This window comes from Haliotis rubra, unplaced genomic scaffold (assembly GCF_003918875.1).
Source record: "Haliotis rubra isolate DU_JTF1 unplaced genomic scaffold, ASM391887v1 Scf998, whole genome shotgun sequence".
NCBI classification, from domain to species: domain Eukaryota; kingdom Metazoa; phylum Mollusca; class Gastropoda; order Lepetellida; family Haliotidae; genus Haliotis; species Haliotis rubra.
In genome coordinates this window covers 286,038-311,951 of record NW_025767743.1, presented here as the reverse complement: position 1 = coordinate 311,951, position 25,914 = coordinate 286,038, and the positions used below count along the sequence as shown (strand labels likewise).

The 25,914-nt window shown below is 40.2% G+C and overlaps 1 protein-coding gene across 5 annotated transcripts in view; it reads right to left on the bottom strand.

The window, feature by feature from the left end:
- The window catches only part of LOC124265820 (golgin subfamily A member 2-like), a 34,773-nt gene that overhangs the window by 7,944 nt on the left and 915 nt on the right, over positions 1 to 25,914 (bottom strand). Inside the window, exons 2-21 of one of the 5 annotated variants that reach the window (XM_046700653.1) lie at positions 22,394 to 22,528; positions 21,121 to 21,182; positions 20,449 to 20,505; positions 16,765 to 16,828; positions 16,241 to 16,306; positions 15,165 to 15,245; positions 14,503 to 14,604; positions 13,587 to 13,680; positions 12,858 to 12,964; positions 11,511 to 11,522; positions 9,659 to 9,717; positions 9,244 to 9,304; positions 8,518 to 8,598; positions 7,262 to 7,462; positions 6,363 to 6,450; positions 5,233 to 5,374; positions 4,424 to 4,616; positions 4,114 to 4,227; positions 2,459 to 2,617; positions 837 to 857 (exon numbers count right to left, since the gene is read on the bottom strand). In XM_046700653.1, the coding sequence (XP_046556609.1) occupies positions 837 to 857; positions 2,459 to 2,617; positions 4,114 to 4,227; positions 4,424 to 4,616; positions 5,233 to 5,374; positions 6,363 to 6,450; positions 7,262 to 7,462; positions 8,518 to 8,598; positions 9,244 to 9,304; positions 9,659 to 9,717; positions 11,511 to 11,522; positions 12,858 to 12,964; positions 13,587 to 13,680; positions 14,503 to 14,604; positions 15,165 to 15,245; positions 16,241 to 16,306; positions 16,765 to 16,828; positions 20,449 to 20,505; positions 21,121 to 21,182; positions 22,394 to 22,528 (1,899 nt within the window). The remainder of the gene's footprint in view (positions 1 to 836; positions 858 to 2,458; positions 2,618 to 4,113; positions 4,228 to 4,423; positions 4,617 to 5,232; positions 5,375 to 6,362; positions 6,451 to 7,261; positions 7,463 to 8,517; positions 8,599 to 9,243; positions 9,305 to 9,658; positions 9,718 to 11,510; positions 11,523 to 12,857; positions 12,965 to 13,586; positions 13,681 to 14,502; positions 14,605 to 15,164; positions 15,246 to 16,240; positions 16,307 to 16,764; positions 16,829 to 20,448; positions 20,506 to 21,120; positions 21,183 to 22,393; positions 22,529 to 25,914) is intronic. The other 4 variants (XM_046700654.1, XM_046700657.1, XM_046700655.1 and 1 more) reach the window with 4 other exon arrangements.

Genomic DNA, 25,914 nt, shown 5'->3' with positions numbered 1-25,914 from the left:
TAAAGAGGTTGCGGAAGAGTTTTGTACTGTAGTACAATATTTGCATGACGTCACACTGTAATGACGTCACACTGTAATGACGTCACTGCCTTGGTAACGGACGTCACGATGCATGTCAGTTGTCATCGCCTCGTACAGCCTCCTACAGTAAACTACTCCATAGCACCTCGTTTCTTGGTTTCCAGTTGCTATATTCGGCTAACATCACTGGGTGGAAACACTGCGTTTATGTTTTTAGACGGACATAATGTCTCAGTTCGACTCACAATTAAACAGCGACACGGCAACGTTCACAATGTTTACATTCCCACAATGCATTTAAGTTGTAGAATGAATGAATTCACGTGTTTGTTATGAATGAAAAAATAGTTACGTCAGAATGTGACCTAATTGAGAGGTCATCGGTTATCCAATCAAATCGTTAGAATCTCAGGTCAAGTCGTTATGACACAGGTCAACGCGATACGACACTCGTGTGACGTACGAGATTAGTATGCAACTACCCATACGTTGACCTCGTGGGTAATAAATTCAGCAATTACATGTGTTTGTATACAGAGTTAATATTGACAGAAGAACCAGGGTTAGTTGCACACATAAGTAAACTGCTGACATAGCAGGGATGAATTGAGAAAAGAAGAGATGAAGAGTTCCCATAGTACAGTAATCACAGTAAATGATACAATGAAAGGTGCGAATTTGCTTCATATTCATTTCATGATACTGTTCGCATAAAACCGTAAAAACAGTTATTTACCACAAGGCAACAAGCCCTATGGGAACTCCCAAACAGAAAGTACAAGATGTGTTGTGGGTGAAATTAGTGACAGGCTTACCAAACGTTCCTCTTTCAGGCGCTTAAAACCAGAAGTACACATGCATGAACACCTGCTCTAAGTTAGCGTTTGTACCATCACTAGGGGCAACGTGAAGGCAGGTCAAATTCTTCATCATAAGTTGGCCTACTTTCTGAGACACTGCAGTTTGCCAGAGATGCATCCCTTGGGCATGCTGGAAACCTATGATCACAGGTTGTTGAATCCCACATTGCCCTGATAATATCTCTCAGTTTCTAAGCACTATATCTGTGCTCAGGTTTCACCAAAGTGGTAAATGTCTGTGGATTGTGTCACTAGGCTTTCCTCCCTCAATAAACTGACAAGACATGATATAACTGGAATACTGCTAAAACTGGTGTTAAACCAAACTTCCTCACTCATCAGATGCACTTGCTTTAAGTTTGCAGCTGTACCACCATTATCATCATCATCTGTGTCAATGTTTTCATGATAATGAAACCGCCTCCGTGTGGTGTAGTGGTTTGAGCGTCCGCCCTGAGAGCGGAAGGTCGCGGGTTCGATCCCCGACCACGTCATACCAAAAGACGTTAAAATATGGTACTTGTTGGTCCCCGCCTGGCGCTTCGGCATTAATGGGTACAACAAGGACTGGTCGGCTCGGAGTCAGTATAATGTGTCTGAGTGGGGTATTCATGCTTCACTGCGGCATGGTATCTCAGTGGGCTAGCACTATAAAACCAGCTTAAGTCTGGGCTAGTACAAGCAGCCGCACATACACATACACACGCATGCATGTCGTCATACGAGCAAAATATTCTCAAGCACGACGATAAACCATTTCACCTCACCTCACCTCATGATAATGAAAAGTGAGTGTGCTGGACACGGACACATTCTCAGCTGAGAGCAACAAAGTTGAACGGTTTGGTGCTAAGTATTGTTCATTACGGTGTACTTGTGGTAACAGTTGCAGCAATCACTCATAACAACGTAAACCACAGGCAACAGGGAACAGATATTCTGAGGGCAAGGGGGAGGGCAAGGGGGAGGTCGGTCATATAGTTGACATGACAACAGGTGACAGACATTCTGAGGGCAAGATGGACGAGTTAATCATGCATGCTGCTGGGGAGGTCGGTCATATACTTGACATGACAACAGGTGACAGACATTCTGAGGATGAGACGTAAAGTGAGGTAATTCATGCACCATGCTGGGAGGTCTGTCATACAGTTGACATACAGTTGAACATGCACAACGGATACCATGCACAATTACAGGGACAAAAACAATGTCGGGACACACAGATTGCCATGCTTCTCGATATGCTGAAGCCTAAAGCACTGCAAGATATTGACCTTCAGGTGGAGCAACTTATCTAGGATTCCAAACAAGGTTCAAATTTGAAATCTGCATTTCTTAAATTCAGTTTTAGAACAGTGGCGATGCCTTCACTGTTTCACTGTAGAGATAAATCATACTTTCCTTCTATTGGTGAAAATAACATTGTAATTTTTTCCATCCAATTAGGGAAATTGTACTGCCATTTGCTGCTGACTTTGAGTTGTGTATTGGGCTCTGAGCAGGTCTAGATAAATCCCTGTGATGACATGCTACAACCGACCATTTAGACCAACCAGTGTTAGTGAGTGACCCACCTGTGCGGACGTGAGTTCGTTCTGCAGGGTGTCGACCAGCTGTGCCTGGGCCTCGTAGTGCCGCAGCCTGTCCTGGATCTGGTCCTGCTGGTACTCCTCCCTCTGGGAGATGGACACCACCTTCTGCAGCTCAGACAACTCACGGTCCTTGCTGCTCACCTGCAACACATCGTCGTCACAGTCAGTGTAACGGTCACAGAGCAACACTACATCGAGAGTAGTCTGACAGTCACAGAGCAACACTACATCGAGAGTAGTCTGACAGTCACAGAGCAACACTACATCGAGAGTAGTCTGACAGTCACAGAAAACATTGAACAAGTTATGAACAATTATCTTATAAACTAAAACACATCATTACTTAAACATTCAATACTATCACATAAATATTATGACTAAAGTTATCTTGCAACAAACAATTCACAGCTCAGAAGCAATTTCTTTGTGTCATTTCACAAACAGTCAGACTGACTGACTGACTGAGTTTGGTTTTACGCCGCTTTTAGCAATATTCCAGCAACATCACGGCGGGGAACACCAGAAATGGGCTTCACACATTGTACCCATGTGGGGATTTGAACCCGGGTCTTCGGCGTGACGAGCCAACGCTTTAACCACTGGGCTACCCCACCACCCCACAAACAGTCAGAACAAGTGTTTGCCACTGATGTGGCAATGTCCCCCGCCGCTAAAGAATGGAATATCTATATTTACTACTTTTTATCATTGGGTCACATACACGATGCCTGAAATGACTGGTGTCTGCATAATCACCCAATGTAGGCTGTCAACATACTTGAAAACATTGGGTGCAATGTTTTATGAGATATCGCGTTTAAAAAAGCGGTCAAAGTATCGTGGTGACCTTGAAGATAAGGTCAAGGTCACCCAAATAAACTGGTGTCTGTGTAATACCCCAATGTATGCTGTCATCAAATTTGAAGACATTGGGTACAACAGTCCATGAGATATCGCGTTAACAAGAGTTAAAAGTGTGAAAAGTGTCGTGGTGACCTTGAAGATAAGGTCAAGGTCACCCAAAATCAACTGGTGTCTGCGTAATCCCCCAATGTATGCTGTCATCAAATTTGAAGACATTTGGTACAACAGTCCATTAGACGCCGTGTTAAAAAGAGTTTGGAAAGTGTTCAAAAAGAGTTTGAAAATGAGGTCAAGGTCACCTAAATAAACTGGTCTCTTTGTAATCCCCTAATGTAGGCTGTCACCAAATTTCAAGACATTGGGTACAACAGTTCATGAGATATCACGCTAACAAGTTTGAAAAGTGGTCAAAGTGTCGTGGTGACCTTGAAAATAAGGTCAAGGTCAAGGTCACCCAAATCGACTGGTGTCTGCGCAATCACCCAATGTAGGCTGTCACCAAATTTGAAGACATTGGGTACAACAGTTCATGAGATATCGCTTTAACAAGAATCGGGACGTACGGACGGACGGACGGACGCCGCTGAATACATAGTCCCCCGTTACGCGTTGCGGCGGGGGACAACAAAGGCACAATTTATATGAACATGGCAAGGTGGAGAAAAGAATTTTCCTCAGAGTGATTTCCAAAACTGACTTCCCTCATATATTCTTGCATTCGTAAGTGCACAAAATAATGAACACTGTCTCTGTGATGAAATGTAGATTCTCACCGATTCTCTGAGGTCCTTAATCTCATCCTCCTGCTGGGCCAGCCGCTGAGCAAGTTCGTTGCCAGAGTGTTCCTCTCCCTGTAGCTTGGTCATCATCTCCATGTTCTCGTTGCTCTGAAACACAACCAACACTTATATCTCACGGTCTCATCTGCTGGGACCTATTTCTGATTACAGTGGGATTCGTACAATGGAACAGATCCAAGGCTAAGTGCTGTCCAACATGAAATCAGACAAATCCTACACGCAATGTTGTAATTGTTAAGTCAGGTCCTCTAGACAGTTTGACAAGGTCCTATAGAAGTCTCACCAGTTTGACGAAGCCACTCTGCAGTTCAGCCAGCTGTTGCTTGAGGTCTTTGTTCTGAGTCAGCGCGCGACTAAGAGCTGTCTTGTCACTCTGTATGTTCTCCAGGAGTTGAGCCTTGTCCCCAGCCTCCTCCCCAAGGGTGTTAACTGTCGACTCCAGCTCTGAGATCCGGTCCTCCTTCTCCTCCAGAAACCTGCAGCAATCATAGCATAGCTTCAGATACATAGCAGTAGATAGGCAGAGGACCGCCTCCGTGGTGTAGTGGTTAGAGCGTCCTCCCAGAGAGCGGAAGGTCGCGGGTTCGATCCCTGACCGCGTCATACCAAAAGACCTTAAAATATGGTACTTGTTGGTCCCTATCTAGCGCTCGGCATTAATGGGTACAACAAGGACTGGTCGGCTCGGAGTCAGTATAATGTGTCTGAGTGGGGTATTCATGCTTCACTGCATCATGGTATCTCAGTGGGCTAGCACTATAAAACCAGCTTCAGTCTGGGCTAGTACAAGCAGCTGCACATACACATACACACGCATGCATGTGGTCATATGAGCGAAATATTCTCAAGCACGATGTTAAACCCAATTTCACCTCACCTCACATAGGCAGAACATAAGAAACTAGTGAATTGTGACAGTCACGTGGGAAGGGGACGTGTTGAACCCGTGTTTTACACTTGACTAGCGAACGCTTTAACCACTAGACCCCTATAAGTAAAGTAACTACACAGTGAAGCCAATATGAACATGGACCAAACTAACCATGAAAGATAAAAAAAATACAAAAGTCTCTCCTCAGACCTCTTACTCACCTACTGAGCTGAGCGTTGTCCCTGACCTGCGCCTCATGTCTATCCGTCAGCTCCTGGTACTCGGATCTCAACCTCTCCAGCTCCTCTGGTACATCAGCTGACACACTCTCCTGCACCGGACGCTCAGCCACCACTGCCTCCTCTGAAATACAAACGCCAATGCTTGAACAATAGTTATAACCACTGTACTATTTCATTGTCATGTCGGAAAAAGAGGGGAAAAGAGACAGTTAGGTGTCTTAAAATGTTTAAGAGGATCCATGAGTTATCAAGGCCTTCTCAATGGTATCTATATGGTATTTGAATAGTGTTCTGTGGCATTTGATGCGAGTGACCCTGTGCAACTTTCAACATGAGCAATACGGCCTTTTCACATTCATACTCCGTAAAAAAAACACTGAATACACATATTGTCTTTTCAGCGCAGAGGTTTGTTGTGCGCAACATGACAACATCAACCAAATCTTATTCATTAAAAAAATCATCAGTGCTTCTTTTCCCACTTCTTGAAATCAAATCGTTGACTGAAACCATCTAAAAAGCATCAAGCAGACCTTAAAAGGTGTAGCCACAACACAGTGCCCAACGACAGACGGTTCTGACATTAGACCGCTCACTGAGACGCAAAATATATGACGTCACAACTAGATATATTTCTGTGGAAATGTGCCAAATATTAAAATATTTCTTATCCCTCAAACAAAAAATAAACTCTGACTTCTGTCACATTTCACGCCCTAAGCAGATTCCACCATACTTTAACTATTGTAACAACTGCCACTGTTTTAGTCTGATTTTGAGCGAGTGAGTGAATTTTTTTTTTACGTCACACTCGGCAATATTCCAGCTATAAGGCGACGGTCTGTAAAAAATCGAGTCTGGACCTGACAATCCAGTGATCAACAGCATGAGCATCGATCTACGCATCTGGGATAATGACATGTCAACCAAGTCAGTGAGCCTGACCACCCGATCTCATTAGTCGCCTCTTACGACAAGCATGGGTTGCTGAAAATCAGTTCTAACTCGTATCTTCATGGGTCTGTTTGATTTTGAAGACTTGCTTGGTTAATTCCACATAAGATGAGACACACAATAGCATGGCAAACCTGAGTGAGACGTATACATACCCAGCTTCCTCTGCAGCTCCAGTGCAGATGATTCCAGGTGATGTTGTCTGGCCAGCAGCTGTTCCCGCTCCTCCACCATGGTGGACACCTGGACACAGGCAGGTGGAGGCATTCAACATTACAATAACAGGAACGTCAAATAGCTTAAATACTTGCATGTCAAATAGCTTAAATACTTGCATGTAGATTTTTGCACACGTATGCATGTAAGTTCTCCTGATTTCAATTTTTCATTTGGCGTGTAACTTTTCTTGTTCACAAAAATAACTTTTGCAATTCACTGGAAAGGCAACAGTGACTTATTTAAAATATGACATGATTGTAATTTAGAAGAAAACAAGCAGACAATCTTGACTTCAATTGTCCCTTTGCAGAGTCACTGTAGAAGACTCTCATAAGCACTTTAGTGAGCTCTCTCTCAAGTGGTGCAGTCACAGTCAGCAATATGTCAACCACACCATCAGCATGTGATACTCAGGACCATGAAACATCAATCTTCCTGATCTGGTATGACGACACACAATCAGCAAGTCTCAGATTTGCCCATTTGGTCCTCTTTAATCAGACAAGCAAGAACTCCTCATTCCTGGAATCCCCAGGGCGACACTGTTGGGAGCTGTTCCACTGCTACTGTGTGCGGTGCGTGGTGTGGCGTGGCGTGGCGTGGCGTGTGGTGTGGTGTGGTGTGGTGTGGTGTGGTGTGGTGTGGTGTGGTGTGGTGTGGTGTGGTGTGGTGTGGTGTGGTGTGGTGTGGTGTGGTGTGGTGTGGTGTGGTGTGGTGTGGTGTGGTGTGCATGGCGTGGCGTGGCGCGGCATGGCGTGGCGTGGCGTGGCATGTAATGTGGTGTATATCGGTGGTGTTTGCTGTGGCGAGGCATGGTGTGTGAGTGTACACCCACCTGTTGTGAGAGCTCCTGGCTCTGTCGCTGCAGCTGTTCCGTGTACTGCCTGTACTGCTCTGATATCTGGTCCCGCTCAGCCGCCACTTTATGGAACGATTCGTCATACTGGTGGATTTTGGCTATCAATGTGTCCCTCTCGACCTGCAACTGCTCCACCACTTTCACCGACCCACTGGAAGTTTCACTTTCATTTGAAAGCTGAAAAACAATCAGAATGTTGTTAACATCTGTTCTTGCAACAGTATCGCTGATATGAGAGAGTGAGTGAATTTAATTTTATGCCACACTCAGCAATATTCAAGCTATAAGTATAAGGTGACAGTTATTGCTGAAAATATACCTATGCCAAGAAACAGGCTAATGAACAATCAATACACACAGTCTAGTGTTAGGAATCAAAGGGATCTTTCTCAAAACCCCCAGACTAAATATGTGGTAAGTTAACTTGCCACGGAGACACCATTCCAAAACACTGTCACCCCACTCAGTATAGTAAGCCGACTCTGAGGTGATCAGTGCGTGTTTCCACCCCTTAATGCCAAACAAAAGGCAGGGTAACAACATGTACCATGTTCTAGAGTACCATTTTCTGGGATTTAAACCCCAATCCTTCCTCTCTCCAGGCTGAAGCTCCACCAACTAGAGGTGAGGTGAAATTGGGTTTTACGTCGTGCTTGAGAATATTTCGCTCATATGACAACATGCATGCGTGTGTATGTGTATGTGCAGCTGCTTGTACTAGCCCAGACTTAAGCTGGTTTTATAGTGCTAGCCCACTGAGGTACCATGCCGCAGTGAAGCATGAATACCCCACTCAGACACATTATACTGACTCCGAGCCGACCAGTCCTTGTTGTACCCACTAATGCCGAGCGCCAGGCAGGGACCAACAAGTACCATATTTTGACGTCTTTATGACGCGGTCGGGGATCGAACCCGCGACCTACCGCTCTCCGGGCGGACGCTCTAACCACTACACCACGGAGTCCACCAACTAGACCAAAGAGGATAAGAATTCAAATACAGCACCAAACCAGAAATGACAGGACCTCCATGTTTTGTTCCCCGACATATGGGATAGGTGAGTTGGTCCTGTTCTGCTGCTGCATCAGGACTTTTGTAACTATGCTGGTAAAGAAAAACCTAGATCTCTTTAGGAACCAACACTGTAAGCACATGGTTACCTATCACCCTGAATGTGTACGTTGCTGAAACTACCAAGGATGAACCTTTGTGATGTGTATCAGTCCTACCTGTTGTGCATAGAGCTCGGCCATTTCTAGTCGTTTCCTCAACTCTGCAACAGTTTGTTCAAGGCTTGAATATTCTCCAACCTGGATCCAAACAGAAAAACATCTTCAAAACATATCAACAAAAGAAAAACCTTAAAAGTCCTGCTGCAGAGAGAAGCAATACTGGCGCACAGAACTATACACAATTCATGTATCAATGGCCTTGGCGACCATGACAAACAACAACAACATCTGCCTACTTGGCTTCGAAGCCCATGTACAGTCTGAACATGAGAACTGCAAAGAGTATGTTAATGTTTATCTCTGACAATTATCAGCATGTTGGACACTACACATGCTACATGAAAGGACAGTAGTGAGTGAATATAGATTTACGCCGCTTTTAGCAATATTTCAGCAACATCACGGCGGGGGACACCAGAAATGGGCTTCACACATTGTACCCATGTGGGGAATCAAACCCAGGCCTTCGGCGTGACGAGAGAACCCTTTAACCACTAGGCTACCCCAATGCCCCTGAAAGGATAGTATAAACAATGATAATATGGTCAATGAGAAAGACTGACAATGAGAAACAGTTTGATAATAAACCTATAATCAGTATTGCCTTCATTTAGCTGCTCTTCTGAAGAAGGCCTACAAGACTGTCATCAGAACATCAAGATGAGGGAATCTATCAGGTATTTGTAACAGCAAGATACATCCCAGGCATATTATTTAAAATACCTTTGCACTGAGTTTCTCCGAGAGTTCAGAACTCTGCTGTTGAAATTCTTCTTTGGATTTACTGAAATAACAAGACATGTTAACAATCTAAATGGCAAAAAATATGCAAGTCCTTTATCATGTTTGCTTCAAGCGTTACACTTCATAAAAACTTCATTGAATGCATTTACTATGTTTAATAATACAGATGCTTTATATAACTACAACATAATTGGACCTTTAGGTTTTGAACATTCTGGCAAACTTTTATATATCTGTATTTCCTTTCTTACTTGTTCCTAACAGCAGAGTACAACATGGTAGGACTCAATTACTGACAAGATACTATTATCATAATGTCTGAACCTTTCTATTTCTAAGTGCCCAGGGTGTTTATTATGGTGAATATGGTACATATCATTATATAAAAACTTACTTTGCCTTATATAGATCCATTTTCAATCTATCAATTTCCTTTGAAGACTCTCTATTAGCCTGCAAAATATTTGGAAAGGAGTCTGATTTTCACGTGAAAGTGCACAATTATTTAACATAGAGACAAGTGAGAACACTGAAAAAGGGAGACAACTTATTGCAAACAATCATTTCATAACAACAAATTTGTCTCATTCCTTTTTACAAATGACTGTTTCCATAACATTGTTTGCTTTCTGAGGAAATATAACCCACTTTTCACATGAGGAACTGTTGTCGATTTAATGTTAAAGTATTTCATAGGTAACCACAGAGATAGAGCTGTTTCCTAATGACGGGAATTTATTCAGCATTTCAAACGATAGCAAAATGGGACAAAAAGATTTTGGGGGAAAACAAGCTATCTTGTTCAAAACTGGGGTTGTTTTCAGTAATTTCTTTACATAAATTCAGAAGAATTCTATCATTGCACTTGATGCAATAATGTAAAGGAAAGTCTGGCAGTCTCTTGATCAACGCTGGTCTTCTTACAAGCATTATCAGTAAAATAGAATTCACCTCTGCAAAGCCTTAACATTATCAATAACTATAGTAACATCTGCTGAGATATGTTGCAGTCAAGATCAACATGTCGAATCTCTCAGAGTGAAATCATAGACGTCTATGACCGGGTGAAATTCTGTGTACCAGCAAATCCTATTTAAATAGCTTTGGTTACAAACAAAAAAACAGTTGGCTCTCACGTTTATCAGTAGCAACCTAAAGCAAACACTGGAAATGATGTGCATTCATGTAAGTTATCTCCCTTGTTAGGTGTTGAACAAGAACACAGAGGGAGATCATGGAGACAATGCAGCTTGGCGCACACGCAAAACAATAGCACACAACAAACAATGGTACGACAAACACAATTACCCACTTTAAGACAAGTAACAGCACACTTTATCTTAACATAATACATTTACCTAGAAAGAGATCAGTTCTGGACAAATTTGCATCATTCCACAAACATACATACATCCTTTGTCCATGATGTCAAGTTTGCAGACAGAAAACATCACATGAAAGCCTAACCAGCTCAAAATGAGCCCCTGAAATCTCTTTAAAACCCATATGGAGAGCATGCCAAGGAATCTAACGAAACATTGGACAAATAGTTGGTTCCTTACTACCAAATAAAATAACTAACACTTCTAAGTTTGTTTAATTGGGGTTTAAACAGAATACCAAACTGAATAGGATGAAAATGAAAGAAAAACTGAAATTGAGGAAGAAATTCATTCAGGGTGTTCAATGTTGAAATGAAGTTTTGTTTTTTTGTTCAGTACTGCTCTAGTATTCCAGCTTTAGATGGCTTTAGAGTCTGGATAAACCAGTGTTTTGTATTGTGGGCAGTTATCCGTACACCGATCACCATAATCTAACCCGAGTGGGAAAACTGAAACATGTATAGATTTGATTGACATGGTTATCTATCCTCCTAGCATGTGTCTATAAATCAGATGGTAAAAAAAATATTTCCAGGAACATGTTGCTTCAACCTCATATTCAGAAATAATTTTCACCGAGAGATTACTGATGTACGACATCAGGTGTATTTTTCATAAAATATATGACACTGAAGAACAAAATGTTCCTTTGATAATTTATATTCCCATAAATCTCAGATAACTATCCCTCGACCATCTAGCATTAAGTTAGTGTCAAGCTTATCTAAACTTGGAAGCAACTTTTCAAAAATGTTACTAATGGGACAATTCCTCTCCACCCAACACAGACAAAGCTCCCAATCTATCTACCAAGACGAGGTGGGTGAGAACACAAGAGAAACAACCAATAAACACTTGGCTTACCTCTTCCAGAGTCTACAGTGTCAGGAAAACAAGTGTTAGTGCCACACTACACATCGCTAGTCCATACTGGTATGTGCTACAACACTGCTACCAGTCAGTCAGAGGTTACACTGGGGTGTGACCTACCAGGCACTGGTCAGAGGTTACCAGTACAACACGGCAGTCAGGTTGTCGGCTGGGGTGTCACGGACACCTCACTCACACATCGCGAGTCCTGATATACTGGTATGTACTACAACACTGACCTACCAGTCACAGTCAGAGGTTACCATGTCGGCTACAAGTCCACTGGCCACCAACCTGACCTACCCAGTCAGCAAGTCCTGATATACTGGTATGTACTACAACACTGACTGGTATGTACCAGTCACAGTCAGAGGTGTACCATGTCGGCTGGGGTGTCACGGCCACCTCACTCACACATCGCAAGTCCTGATATACTGGTATGTACTACAATACTTTACCTCTTGCAAGAACTGTTTCATGTACCATTTGGCATTGCTAATGTGAGGATAGTGAAAGTTTTTGTTTCAACAGTTTGCATTTAACCAGTTGGTGCTAAATCAGTGTGTGTTAAACCTGTTTGTGTTCAACCAGTCTGTGTTAAGCCAGTTTTGAGTTTAACCAGTTTGTACCAAACCAGATTTTTTTCACCAGCTTGTGTCAAACAATTTTTGTAACCAGTTTATGCAAAATACAGTTTTGAGTTTACCTATTTTGAGTCAAACCAGTTTTTTTAACCAGTCTATGTTGAACATGTGTGACTAGTTAATACAGTTTTTATTTGTAATAGCATATTTGAACCAGATTTTTTAAATAGTACGCTGATGATAACATGAGTAATTATCAGACCAGGTCCAAAACTGTATACGCTGAATTCCTTGAAAATCTATAGTAAAAAAATATGACTTGGTACACGTCAGGCTCATGATCTTTCTTCAGTTGCCAATTCACACCAGATCAATATATCTGTGAACTGTGACACCCCTGACATTGGCATCCCTGAATCATTTCAACGACAGTAGCAGTACCTGGGTATACTAATTCAAACAATTCAAGCAAATCAGTGGTATTTGCTGAGGCAGCGTTAATAGCAACACAACTTCAAGAAACATCGTATGATGGCAATTTGCATTGTGGTATGACCCTCTTAGCATAAATGTTAAAAATGTCTAAATTCAAATCAGAGCCCTTTAAAAATACTGAAATAAACAGGACAAATTAAAAAACACACCTTTCTTTAGCAGATATCAAAAAACAGTTTGTGATTTCGAGCATGTATACAATTACTACATTTCATTAATTTATGCATCTAATATGTGTTAGGATACATCAATAAGCACCAACCTTTTCATATTGTTGACTAGACGAAGACACTGATGATACATTTCTCTCAAGGTCACCCACTCTCTGACGAGAAGCTTTCAGACGACCACTCAACTCCTCAATCTCATCTGAAATCATGATATATTCAGTAAGCAAAGCTTGTGCCATGCATGTAAAGTGTTAATGATACATACCTGGATCCAACATGCTTACAACAATCTAACTGGTACATGATCTGTCGTGATTGAACATATGAATATATCACATGATACGAAATGTAGCAAGTTATCTCGTGTGAAGCTGTGACCGAAAGAGGTATTTTAATGAGTTTATTAATATTTCAAGTTCGGGAGAGATATAGATTCTGTGCAAAGTTTCTGCTTCTGATGTTTCTGCTGCTTCTGACCAAATCTTTAGTGGCAGATGTATCCTGGGTATTTTTAACAAGATGGAGATCTGTATAAGAGTGCGAGAGGTTGATGTCACCCTACATTACCCATTCTGCAACGAGAGGTTGATGTCACCCTACATTACCCATTCTGCAACTGTTCTGCAAATGTACTATGACTGGCAGATGCAAATGCTGTGTGACTGACTTCAGCCATCCTACCTAATCTCTGCTCTGCAAAGAACGGTAACTGGTTTATGCACCCGACCGAACCTCTGCTCTGCAATTTGCAGTGACTGACTTGTGCCATCCTAACTAATCTCTGCTCTGCAATTTCCTGTGACTGGCCTATGCCATCCTACCTAATCTCTGCTCCGCAATTCGCTGTGACTGGCTGACTTGCGACTGAAGCTCCGTCTTCTCCGCAACAAGTATCCCGATTGTCTGTATGTGTACCTGCAAGAACAGGGAGCTTGTTAACCAGATCTGCTTTGTAGTTAACTTAGTAAGCAGAGGCACAGTGTTGACCTAGCATCACAACACTGCCACAAGCTAATGGAAGCCATGCCACCAGCCATGCTCATGGAAGCGGTTCAGAGTGGTCTTCAGATTAACTAAAGTCCTCATATATAAACAGTGTAGATTATAACACCTTGATCAAGCAAGTGAAGGAAGGTGATGTTGGGGGTGATGTAGATAGGGACGGTTGACATTTATACAATAGAGTAGGTTGAAGAAAAAACAGGGACTGTTAGCACTGTTCCTCTTACTGTTGTGCCCCCTCTGTTAAAGATGTCAGCTTGTACACGTAATAACATGATACTTTCCTTAACAACCTTTTCCAGTGATTGGTATAAAATAAACATCGGTATTGCTGAGTACATGGTATTCACTGCGGTGTACCATAATAATATCATCAATTATTTCGAATTTTGATGTTACTTTGTAAGTCATTGTTCTCTTTCTGATTTACTTCTTTGGTGAATTCAATGAACATAAGTAGGCAGCGAACGAGGTAGAGATTTTAGCAGTAAAAATCTTGGTTTGGAACTCTTGATTTTATGTTTCTGGTATGTCTAAGAGAAGCAACTCTGTACAGCAATTTGCAGCCTCTCAAATGACAGAGCCAACCTTGCCCTGATTACTCCGTAGCTTCACACTGTGGTTGATTTATGATTACAAAAAAAAATAAATCCAAAACAAATTTAAAAAATCATCACCATAATAATACTCGTTAGCGCCGAAGCCTGGTTATGAAATACAACTGAATGACAATACCTGAAGTTGTTCCCTGAGAGACCCAACATCTTTCTTGTGTTTATCATCAAAACCATCTCGTTCCTGATCCAGCTGCTCCTGCAGATTCTTTGCATGACTTCTCTATAACAAGCACAACAAATAACATCAATCTGTGTCCACAGGTGGCAGCCATCAAACCTTATAACGGACCTTGAACTCAAGGGGAGGTAACCAGAATGAGTGAGTGAGTGAGTTTAGTTTTACACTGCACTCAGCAATATTCCAGCTATATGGCAGTGGTCTCTAAATAATCAAGTCTGGACCAGACAATCCAGTGATCAACAGCATGAGCATCTATCTGAACCAATGACATGTGTCAACCAAGTCAGCGAACCTGACCACCCGATCCAGTTAGTCGCCTCTTACGACAAGCATGGGTTGCTGAACACCAATTCTAACCCGGACCATCACGGGTCGGAGGTAACCAGAAACTTTGTCAACACTAACGTAAACAGAAGTGGACAAGTTTGTTATCTGACACATAACAAACAACACAGTTGAGACAGAGTTATGACAAGGACCACTTGGTCCATTGTTTCAAGTGGTGGAAAACTAATCCATATATAGTGGTAATACTAAACTGAGCCAAACAGCCAATATATCCCAACTCATAAACCCTGTATAGAAGCTAAGTGACTCACAACTTGTTCAATCTGAGTTGTCAGCTGTTCATTACTTGATGAGTATTTCTCCAGGAGAGCTGCAAGTTCACGATTCCGCTTCTAGGAAAAAAGATGAATACCAACAGTGAACATGTTCAAAAACAACAACAAAATTACATGTGCCTAAACAAGATGTCCGTTAGATTGTATCAAGAGTAATGCACTCTTTCTAGGATTCATAAAAATGTTTTCTATTGCACAAGGTACATTTGTTGATAAACATAGCAAACTAAGAGTGACATATCCTGACTATATATTAGGTACATGGTGAAGCCCCTGACATATAGTTTGCTACATATTGATAACATATTACACAAGAAAACTTCAGAATTTCAAAGGAAAACAATAAAAACAAGTGTTTGCCACTGATATGGCAATGTCCCCCGCCGCTAAAGAATGGAATATCTATATTTACTATTTTTTGGTCACACACACGATGCCTGAAATGACTGGTGTCTGCATAATCACCCAATGTAGGCTGTCAACATAATTGAAAACATTGGGTGCAATGTTTTATGAGATATCGCGTTTAAATAAGTTTGAAATGTGGTCAAAGTATTGTGGTGACCTTGAAGATAAGGTCAAGGTCATGCAAATCAACTGGTGTCTGCGTAATCACCCAATGTAGGCTGACACCAAATTTGAAGACATTGGGTATAACAGTTCATGAGATATCGCGGGAACAAGAGTTGGAAAAGTGGTCAAAGTGTCGTGGTGACCTTGAAGATAAGCCTTGAAAATAAGGTCAAGGTCACGCAAATCGACTGGTGTCTGCGTAATCCCGCAATGTAGGCTGACACCAAATTTGAAGACATTGGGTACAACAGTTCATGAGATTTCGCGTTAACAAGAATCGGAGGCGTTACGGACGGACGCTGCTGACATAGTCCCCGTTCCGCTGCGCGGCGGGGACAACAAAAGCATTCATAATATGTTGTTCCCTTGGTTTCTAATTTGCAGCGACATGAAACTGACAGCATACACTGATATTGGACAGAAAGAGTTGCTTTTCAGTTCTTATTATGTGACACAATTTACCACCAAAATCGACTCACCTCAAGCTCTGCAACACTTGAACCATTTGTAGTTTCCATCTCGTCACCATTGACAAAGTCGGACGTCTGTAAACAAGAGGACAAATGTTTAAAATTAATATCATGAGAAATAACAAACTGATCAAGAGTTGTGCATACACCATGACACATTGAACACATTGAAATAACCGTTTCATCTCGGACAAGTCATTTGACAAAGAACTATTGTGTTGATATGACTGATCTGCATTTGGTAAATAAACAGAAACGTTAACACCTTAACAATGACATCAGAATAACGAGAATACACATCTAGAGAATAGTCATATAATTATGTACTGAAAATTAGTTTCTAGTTCTCTTTACTATTGCTTTCCCTCCCTAACAATATTCATTCATGATCCCGTCAATGACTATTTCTTCATGTTTGGTAATGAAATTGATTAAATTAAGAAAAAAAATCAACTTTATCCGGGTTTTTATTGAAGACACACATTGCAGGGTATGAGTTTTGTTTCACCCTAGCTCTAATCGTTCCAACCCACCTCTGCTAGAAGTCCATTGATCTGTCTAGAGAGCTGCTGTAGACTCTCAGTGGAGGAGGTTGTTCTGAACAAACAACAAGCAACATGAAGATACTTCAAACATTCTCAGCATCCTTGCATTTCCTCTGTATCATAACATTCTTTAAAGACACTAAGGCTTTATTTTCTAAAGTTCACATCTCAATTTCCTAACCAACCTCATGAGTGACTATGGCTTTCTGCCACTTTTAGCAATATTCCAGCAATATCACAACAGAGGACACCAGAAATGGGCTTCACACATTGTGCCCATGTGGGGAATTGAAGCCCGGGCCTTTGACGTGACAAGCAAACACTTTAACCACAAGACTACGCCACTGCTCTCATGCTCATGAACTGAATTAGGGTTCGGCACATTTCATATTTCAAACCTACGTACATTTAATCAAGTGAGTGAGTGAGTTTAGTTTTACGCCGCACTCAGCAATATTCCAGCTACATGGCGGCGGTCTGAAAATAATCAAGTCTGGACCATACAATCCAGTGATCAACAGCATGAGCATCGATCTGCGCAATTGGGAACCGATGACATGTCTCAACCAAGCCATCGAGCCTGACCACCCGATCCCGTTAGTCGCCTCTTACGACAAGCATGGGTTACTGAAGGTTTATTCTAACATGGACCTTCACGGGTACATTTAATCAAGACTCTAAGTAAACCCAAAAAGATGTTTTCTTCACTGATACGCATAATGAGAGAGGGGAAGGATGTTTTAATTTCAGATTTTGTTGCAACAGTGAAGATGTGCAACAAAGCCATAAATGTTTATCACAGTGATATTGCTGCTTATGTCAAACCTGCATCTAGTTGGAAACTATGTTCAGTTAAGTCAGACCCACAAGAGCGTTACCATGTTTACAAAATCACTAAAAATGGTAATCAACAAAATTAGATACTGCCATGTAGTGTTCAACAATAATGTGAACGAGGGGGACGGCAAGCAGGGTTATTTGAAAACATCATAATACAGCAAGTTACAGTGCTTCAGCCAAAAGGATTCAAACAATACAGCTGTTTCTTTTTAACCAGCATCATACTAAAACAAGATAATATAACATGCTATTTTAAAGTGCAAGGAATGGGGAGGTTAATGAACTGAATTTCGCAACAAAGATCACCCCAGTTCTGATTGGATTTTGTTGAGTGTTTGTAACAAGACAAGAAGGAGAAGTAGTTGGTGTTAGTAAGGGTTAGAACAAACTGGGCTGATATCAAGGTGAGAAATAACTGGACAAATCTGGACTCAAGGAAAGGTAACTGAACTAATACATAATCATGGCAACTTTCTGTAGTCCTTACACTTAGATACACGTATGTGGTTGCTTAAATACAGATGAATGAATACACATAGACTTTTAGAAAGTGGTCATATGTAACATGTTATATTTTGCATTACACTTTCTCAGTAACTTACACTAAGTTACAGATGCTAGTACTTTTGGCGTTCTGTTCCATCTGAGAGATGGGGTCGTGGGGTAGTATAGAGGTTAAAACGTTTGCACATCAAGCTGAAGGCCTGGGTTTGATACCCCACATGGGCACAATGTGTAAAGCTCATTTTTGGTGTCCCCCCCCATCTTGCTTGAATATTGCTAAAAGTGGCGTAAAGCCCAAATTACTCATTCCATCTCAGATTCAAAAAGACGTGCTCGGAGTGAAGCACCAAATCGCCAGCATACAAAGTCAGTGATGGATGGGACTGAACCAGAAAAGTTTGTTGGTTAGCTGGTTTGTTGTTCAACGCCGCACTCAACAATATTCCAACTATATGACGGCAGTCTGTAAATAATCGAGTCTGGACCAGACTATCCAGTGATCAACAGCATGAGCATCGATCTACAATAATGGGATGTGATGACATGTGTCAGCGAGCATGACCATCTGATCCTGTTAGTCACCTCTTATGACAAATATTGGTTACTGAAGATCAATTCTATTCCGGATCTTCACAGGTCTAAAGGTACTAGAAAGTGTAATCCCAAATATAGAGTTCATAACCAATTAACATTTGATCACTTTCAAACAGGCATAATGTATTCATGGCTTACTGACATGAGAGCTGTGCTAAATCACATTTGTCAGAGGGGTACACAAAATATGTGATGTAGACTACCAGTTGTCATATATGTTCTATACACAAGACTGCTTTGTACTACAGCACCCTGGACTACTAGATGTCATATATGTTCTATACACAAGGCTGCTTTGTACTACTGCACTCTGGACTACCAGATGTCATATATGTTCTATACACAAGGCTGCTGGTACAGATCATGCGAAGGGTTACAAATGCTTCTTGCACTAACAAAACCAACACAGTCTCTGACTAAACCTGCCTCGACACTTAGCATCATAGTGATCACCATGGTCGACGGGGAAGTTATTTTTCTTTCATCATTAAGGGAAGAGAGGTGAGGAAGGGAGGAGATATACAAAAATTTACATATGAGCATCGATTGACACAGACACAATAATAACACTATACTTGTATAGAATAGCGTATGATAATGTGTATCATATAGTGAGGTTGACAGAAGAAAATTCTACTTTCACACACCAGTTGTGACTCAATGCTAACAATAATGTCCATAAACAGGAACGCAACGCCCTTGAGTGAGTGCTCGTATTTGTGGATAAATAATCACCCATTAAAATGACATCTTTTGTGCAAATGTGCAGAAGTCGTGAAGTAGAATTATTGGTTTGTTTTTTATTATTCACCACCATACTCAGCAACATTCCCGCTGTATGAAAATATAATCAAGTCTGGACTGGGAAATCAAGAGGTTGATATAATGAGCATCAATCTGCACAATTGTGACATGACATACGTCAACCAAGTCACTGAGTCTGACCACCCGATTCACTTTGTCGCCTCTTTAGACAAGTATGGGATGCTGATGACTAATTCTATCCTGGATCTTCACAGGTAGAAATAGAATGAAGTTATAATACTATGAAACACGTACTTGTCTCTATGCACATGCTTAAGCTGAAAATCTTGAAAGTATCATACCATAACAGTTCTAAACATGCTAAAAATTACTAGCATAAGTGAAACAATAGTAATCAGAGGTGAGATATGTGAGTAAGTATCAAAGATCTACAGGCTTTATCATGTCTAATATCAACAGGCTGAAAAGCAATGAAAAGTATGACTGAGCCTTAACTATTCCAAAATAAATGTCCTGACATGTTCAGAAAATTCAACAACAAAGAAGGACAATGACTGCCCAGGAATTCTCACTGAAAAAGGTTTAGTTTTACTGATGTTGGAACTACATTTGCTCTCTACTGCTCAGGCTTGGACTACAAACTCCTGTGATAATGAGTGAGTTTTAGTTTTACGCCTCTTTTAGCAATATTCCAGCAATATCATGGCGGGGACACCAGAAATGGGATTCACACATTGTATCCATGTGGGAAATCGAACCCGGGTCTTTGGCGTGATGAGTGAACGCTTCAACCACTACGGTATTCTATTATGATCTTCTGAACTTGCTTTTCTTGCCTTTCATACAATAAACATCTTTTGACTTTGGCTTGAAATTAGGTTATATCCAGGACTACTTAAAGCTCAGTCAGTGGAGAAACAGCAGGCAAGCAGCAACACAACTAAGAACAGATTCACACTGCAGCAATACCTGGTAGTGGAGCCAAACAACACGGAGTGGCCATGTTTGGGCTGCTCTTGACATTGTCTATATTGTGCAAAACAAAAGCTTCAAATAACTATCTACATGCTAGAGCATAAACACCTGAACTTACTTATTTGAAACAGTACAATTAAAAACCCTTTATGTTTCACACTCTCAGTCACAACATGTTTAGATGAGCTCAACTTTAGATTCCAGTTTATTGTGTAATTTAGCTACTAGTACCAACATTTAGCCGTATCTAGTAAAATTCTGCTTTGGATACTTAGTTGAACTATAACAAGTTAACATATTAACAATACATTGCATTCACACGAAAATGCAGTGTGGGCCAGTAAGCCTAAACATGCTAAATGTTTCTTGTAACAGCTCCAATATTATACACATAACATTTTCATAAACATACGCAATGAACTAATAAAGGATTATCAGATCAGGACATTCATTATGCTCATTTTAAAACTTTATTCACTGATGTAAAACACTAGGTTAACTTAATCAATCACAATCAACATAATCAATGATGATAAATAGATGCCCTCATCCAAATAATAAAGCACAGTTTAAACTTAAAATACAAGAAGCAACATAGCAATGCAGGAGGGTATCCCAGGTTCTGAAATATACCAATGTTCCCTGACCGACAAATGATGTACCCACCTGGAATCAACGGCTGACTTGGGGGAGGGGTTGTCGTTAGTTTCACTGTTTGTCTCGGGCACCTGGAAGGAACCACAGAATTCACACGTCCTTCTCAACACGGAACAGGAGAGTGAGTGAGTTGGGCTTTACACCCTTTCGAACAGTACTGAAGTTACATCACGAATGACGGAATTGTTAAGTTGAGTATCATGATTTACATCCACTCATATGTGAAATTAAAACATTACATGGTATGTCTTTCCAATCATGTTAAAAGTGTTTTTTGATTTTTATTAAACTATGCTGTAGTCAAGTTCTCATCCTCCATAACTCCAGAGCTCACATTTCTGTAAGCCTACACTATCCCCTGGATTCAATCTCACAATCTCAAATTAGCTGCTGGAGAAAAAGATGTCAACAATCAAGTGAACAGCTTGACCATCCAACATGTTTTTCTGTAAAATTCAGAATTCGAAATAGGGAATAGAAGCTAAAACAAAATATCCAAACTTCAACTTCTTTCTCTTAAACGGGATCATAGACGTTTTAACAAACGAATTTGTCATCTTTAGAGCCATCGTCTGCAGGAAGTTTTATTCATTGCTGTTTTCTAAGAACACAAAGGGGGGTAATACTGGCAAAGTCTGTGTAAACAGGACAAGGGACATAACTCCAGATGTATCGTGAAGGGAATTATACCACAACCTATATGATTTGGAAAAATAATGTCAGCATCAAAAGTTTTAGTGAAATTAATTTTTTTTAAATGACTATTCTCAAAATAATTTTAAGGGTATGACATGTATATTTAAATTTTTTAAAAATCCCCAATTATTTTGAGCAAAACAGTTGGCAGATCTTGATTCCACAAATACAAAAATGTACCTATCATGCGATTGTGCACCATGATAAATAAAATAATAAGATTCCTAGCCATGCATCAGTCAGATGTTGTCATGGTTACAGCTGACACAATAGCTGAGAATTCAACATAAACAAATGCCCCAAATGTTCAAAGCATCTCATCTCATCAATCCCTTTCATAAAATGCAGAACAAGGTAAATCTTAAGGAAGGTCTCACTCTCAGTAAAAGATAATTCTTTTCACACCACAATGCTGATTAAATGTGGGAACAACATTCCAATTCAAGATACAAGTCAGTGAAATATGTTACACACAGGAGAGAACAGACGCTATCAATGTTCAATATCAAAGTCAGTCTGGAGCATGTTGAGTAAATACAAGACACACCATGCAGATGCTATTGGGGACCTCCTGCCTGCCCCTTACCTTGCTCTGTTCTGGAGACAGATTAGTGGAGATGTTGTCCTTGTTTGGTGTCTTATCTTTGTTTGTTTTGTTGGACTGGGGACCGGCTGGCGAGGTGGTGGGGGTTCGGCCAGACTTCTGTTGAAATTGTTTCAGCTGAAATCAAATACATTTAGTTAGCTACAATCACTATAACTTAACAGCATTCATTATCTTGATATTGACTAGTGCACAAGCCATGATGCCAGCCATTCATGCTATGAGTCTGACACACAATCAGCCATGGTATACAATGTAACCATGGTAACCAGCAACTCTACACATGATTGTTTTGTTTTGTTTGTTTGTTTGTTTGCTGTTTAATGCTGCTCTCAGAAATACTCCAGCAATATGGAAGCTATCTGTAAATAATCAAGTCTGGACCAGACAATCCAGTGATCAACAGCATGGGCATCGATTGGTGCAGTTGAGATAAGGTAACGTGTCGATGCAAGTCTCACTACCCAATCCCATTAATCGCCTCTTATGACAAGCATGGGTTGTTGGAGACCAATTCAAATACCAGTTAAAATAAGTTTGATAGTTTAGTTACAAACTTAAAAATAGAAAACCAACAAAAATATTGCTTTGTTTACTATTCATTACTTTTGCCATAATTTTTTTCAATTTTGTGTTTTGCATTTTGATACAAAAAAATGTTCAGCATGTTAAGTTCATTTCATCAACATGACTACTGTTACAGATTATCAACTTATCAGTATTTAATTTTGCACAATCATGTTCATTAGTTATGATTAAAACAATACTATGCTCTATCATGATGTATCTCAGTTATCATGGTGATTCAGATGGTGATTTATTTCCACCATCCTTGCCTTGCATGACACACAATCATGTTCATTATGTACAGTAATGGATGAAGAAAACAATACTATGAGGCTTGAAACAAAATGTTTTAACTATATGTACATTTTACATCTCAGTTCAAAACTGAGTAAGTGATTCAGGACGGTGACTTCATTCTTATTTGCATAGCAGAACCAGGAACAGCTCTCAACTTCCACAGTGAACAAACAGATTAACACATCCTCGAGCTCCAGGGTAAAGTAATCCATTCTGGATGTACAGTATGATTTTATTACATGGCTTTTTATCCAAAAGGTGCCTAATGGGAAAGCACTAATCACAATTCAGGCTTCTTAAATTATCTAACCGTTTAATGTTTCATATTTTCAAGTATAGATCTGTCAATTTTTAGCCTTTTCAGAGTTCAAAATCTGAGTGGCAAGCAAAGACATCAGCGTACCACTATCTTTGTTGACACTGGCAAGCTCGGTTGTAACAGCCGCTTAACTACTCCATGGAGCCAGCCAAAGGAGGTAATAAAATCATCGCCCCAAGCCGTGGATGCATCCAGGGTATAGTGGAGAGTTCTCGTAACGTATACCCTAGAGATTATCGAGGATGAATGACACATCAACACTATCGATGTATTGGTGAGGCGACACATCAACATGATCAATGGCGCTACAATGTAGTGATTGCCAAGCATTTCTCTACAACCATGGAAACCGCTATTCTTTAGCAAATACGTTTTTCAAAAATAACATGGGCAAAACAACAGACCTAACCCAATTAAAAAGTGAAATTCTTGTTTATCAAGCACAGCTTAGACTAACTAACTGACTAATCAGAAAGACCAGTTAGGCAAATACACCACAAAGTTAATTGAATTGAACAAATAAATGAAACGCCATCATCATACATGTCATATGTGACAGCTTTGTTATGATTGGTTTTGTTATTATACCATTAAAGTGTCACCATGGTACAAAAAATGATGACACTATTGAGGGAGATTCAGATCAGTTCATTTTCTAGGAGACTTGCAGATTGTTAAACAAAATGTCCTTGCAGAGGGAGTGATTATTGCTTAATGCACAATGAACAACACTCCAGCCATTCCTAGTCAACAAAATGTCAAAAAGCATTTTTCTAAATAAGTAATGACATATGGACAAATGGTTTCAACAAATCAACACAAAATCCTAATGAAATGAATGAATCTGTCTTTTCCTGCATCAGCACTCATCTCAAGCACAAATCTGGCAAAATGAGTTTATGATGAGGTAAGGTCAGATTATGACATCCTTCAAATGCAAAACAAAAAGAATTCACACAAAAAGTTGCAAAAGTTGCATGGCAGATGAGGTTTGAAACACTATACTTATTGACTCTCTGCCATGTCTACCCACAGAATCAATGTCAAACAATATCCAAGTCCAATTTAACATAATCATGACATATATAGAAAACATGAAGTTATATCAACCCCTGTACACGCTGTAAGAATCCACTGGTAATATGTGCAAGGTGTACGTAGCTGACGTACTGTAAATTATTGATTCGTAGGTCGGTTTAACAGTTGAAGAAATCTCATGGAAAGATCTCTCACTCTGAATCTGATAAGGTACCACTTTGTGGGAAGATATGACAATACGTCCACACAAGCCAGCAGTTATACCATAAAGCTAACTTTGACCAAACCAAACAAAGTAAAGAATGATCCTAATGTCAGTTCTAAAACTATTCGTTTCCACTCCTATACCATCTCAGTTCAGCAATGTCTATCTTGATATGTAGCACATGGTGATATGGACATGATATGATATCCTGCATGCTGCCTGGATGATGGAAATATTTTATATATTCAAATTTCTATGGAGGTGTTATCTTGTATTTAATCAGAGTGGTTATGCATCAGAGAAAGAGAAAGAAATTTCATGAGACTAACATTTAATAATGATTTAAGAAAAACCTATTGCCAACGTTGGTATGTAAATGATGTAAGCAAAACATCACGGTCTGGTTAAACACATTAACATCTCTTTCAAAATAAATTTTACTCTCAAAACATTTCCCCTTAATTCTGTCTAACTGGTGAAATGCAATAATTCTGGTTAAATGCACTATTTTGTAAGAAAATGGCTTCTGAGACAATGCTACAAATGATGCTCTCACAATATTCATATGTAAGTAAGAACTATTTCCATTCGTTGTTTTCACATTAATTTTCGAGTCGCTGTGCGCATGCGTAGAGCGTGTAAAAATATCCACTGGTCAACTTCCGCTTTGGTCGTATTACTGATAATGTAAACACACTCTAAATAAAAGCTGTCTGAAGATTATTTACGTGTGACAACTGTTCATAGTTGAGTACATACATCCATTTGCCTATGCTTTTCAATAATTGATTTCCTATTTTAGTGGCAATTGCATCAGAGATGTGTTTTTTTAGTTGTGAGAAGGGGATGTGTAGGAAGGACGGTGGACGGGTGGTGGTGAGATAAAGAGCTTGTTAACAAACGTTAAGCTATTTATTTAACTAATCCCAGTCCCTTCCATTCATAAATGAATTGCGATCAGTTAAATTCGACATAAAACCTTATATTTGTTTTGATTTTTGCTTTCTTTACAGTGTGTTTATACTATCGGTAAAGCATACGACCAAACCATGCGCACAGCCAGTTGAAAATTAATGT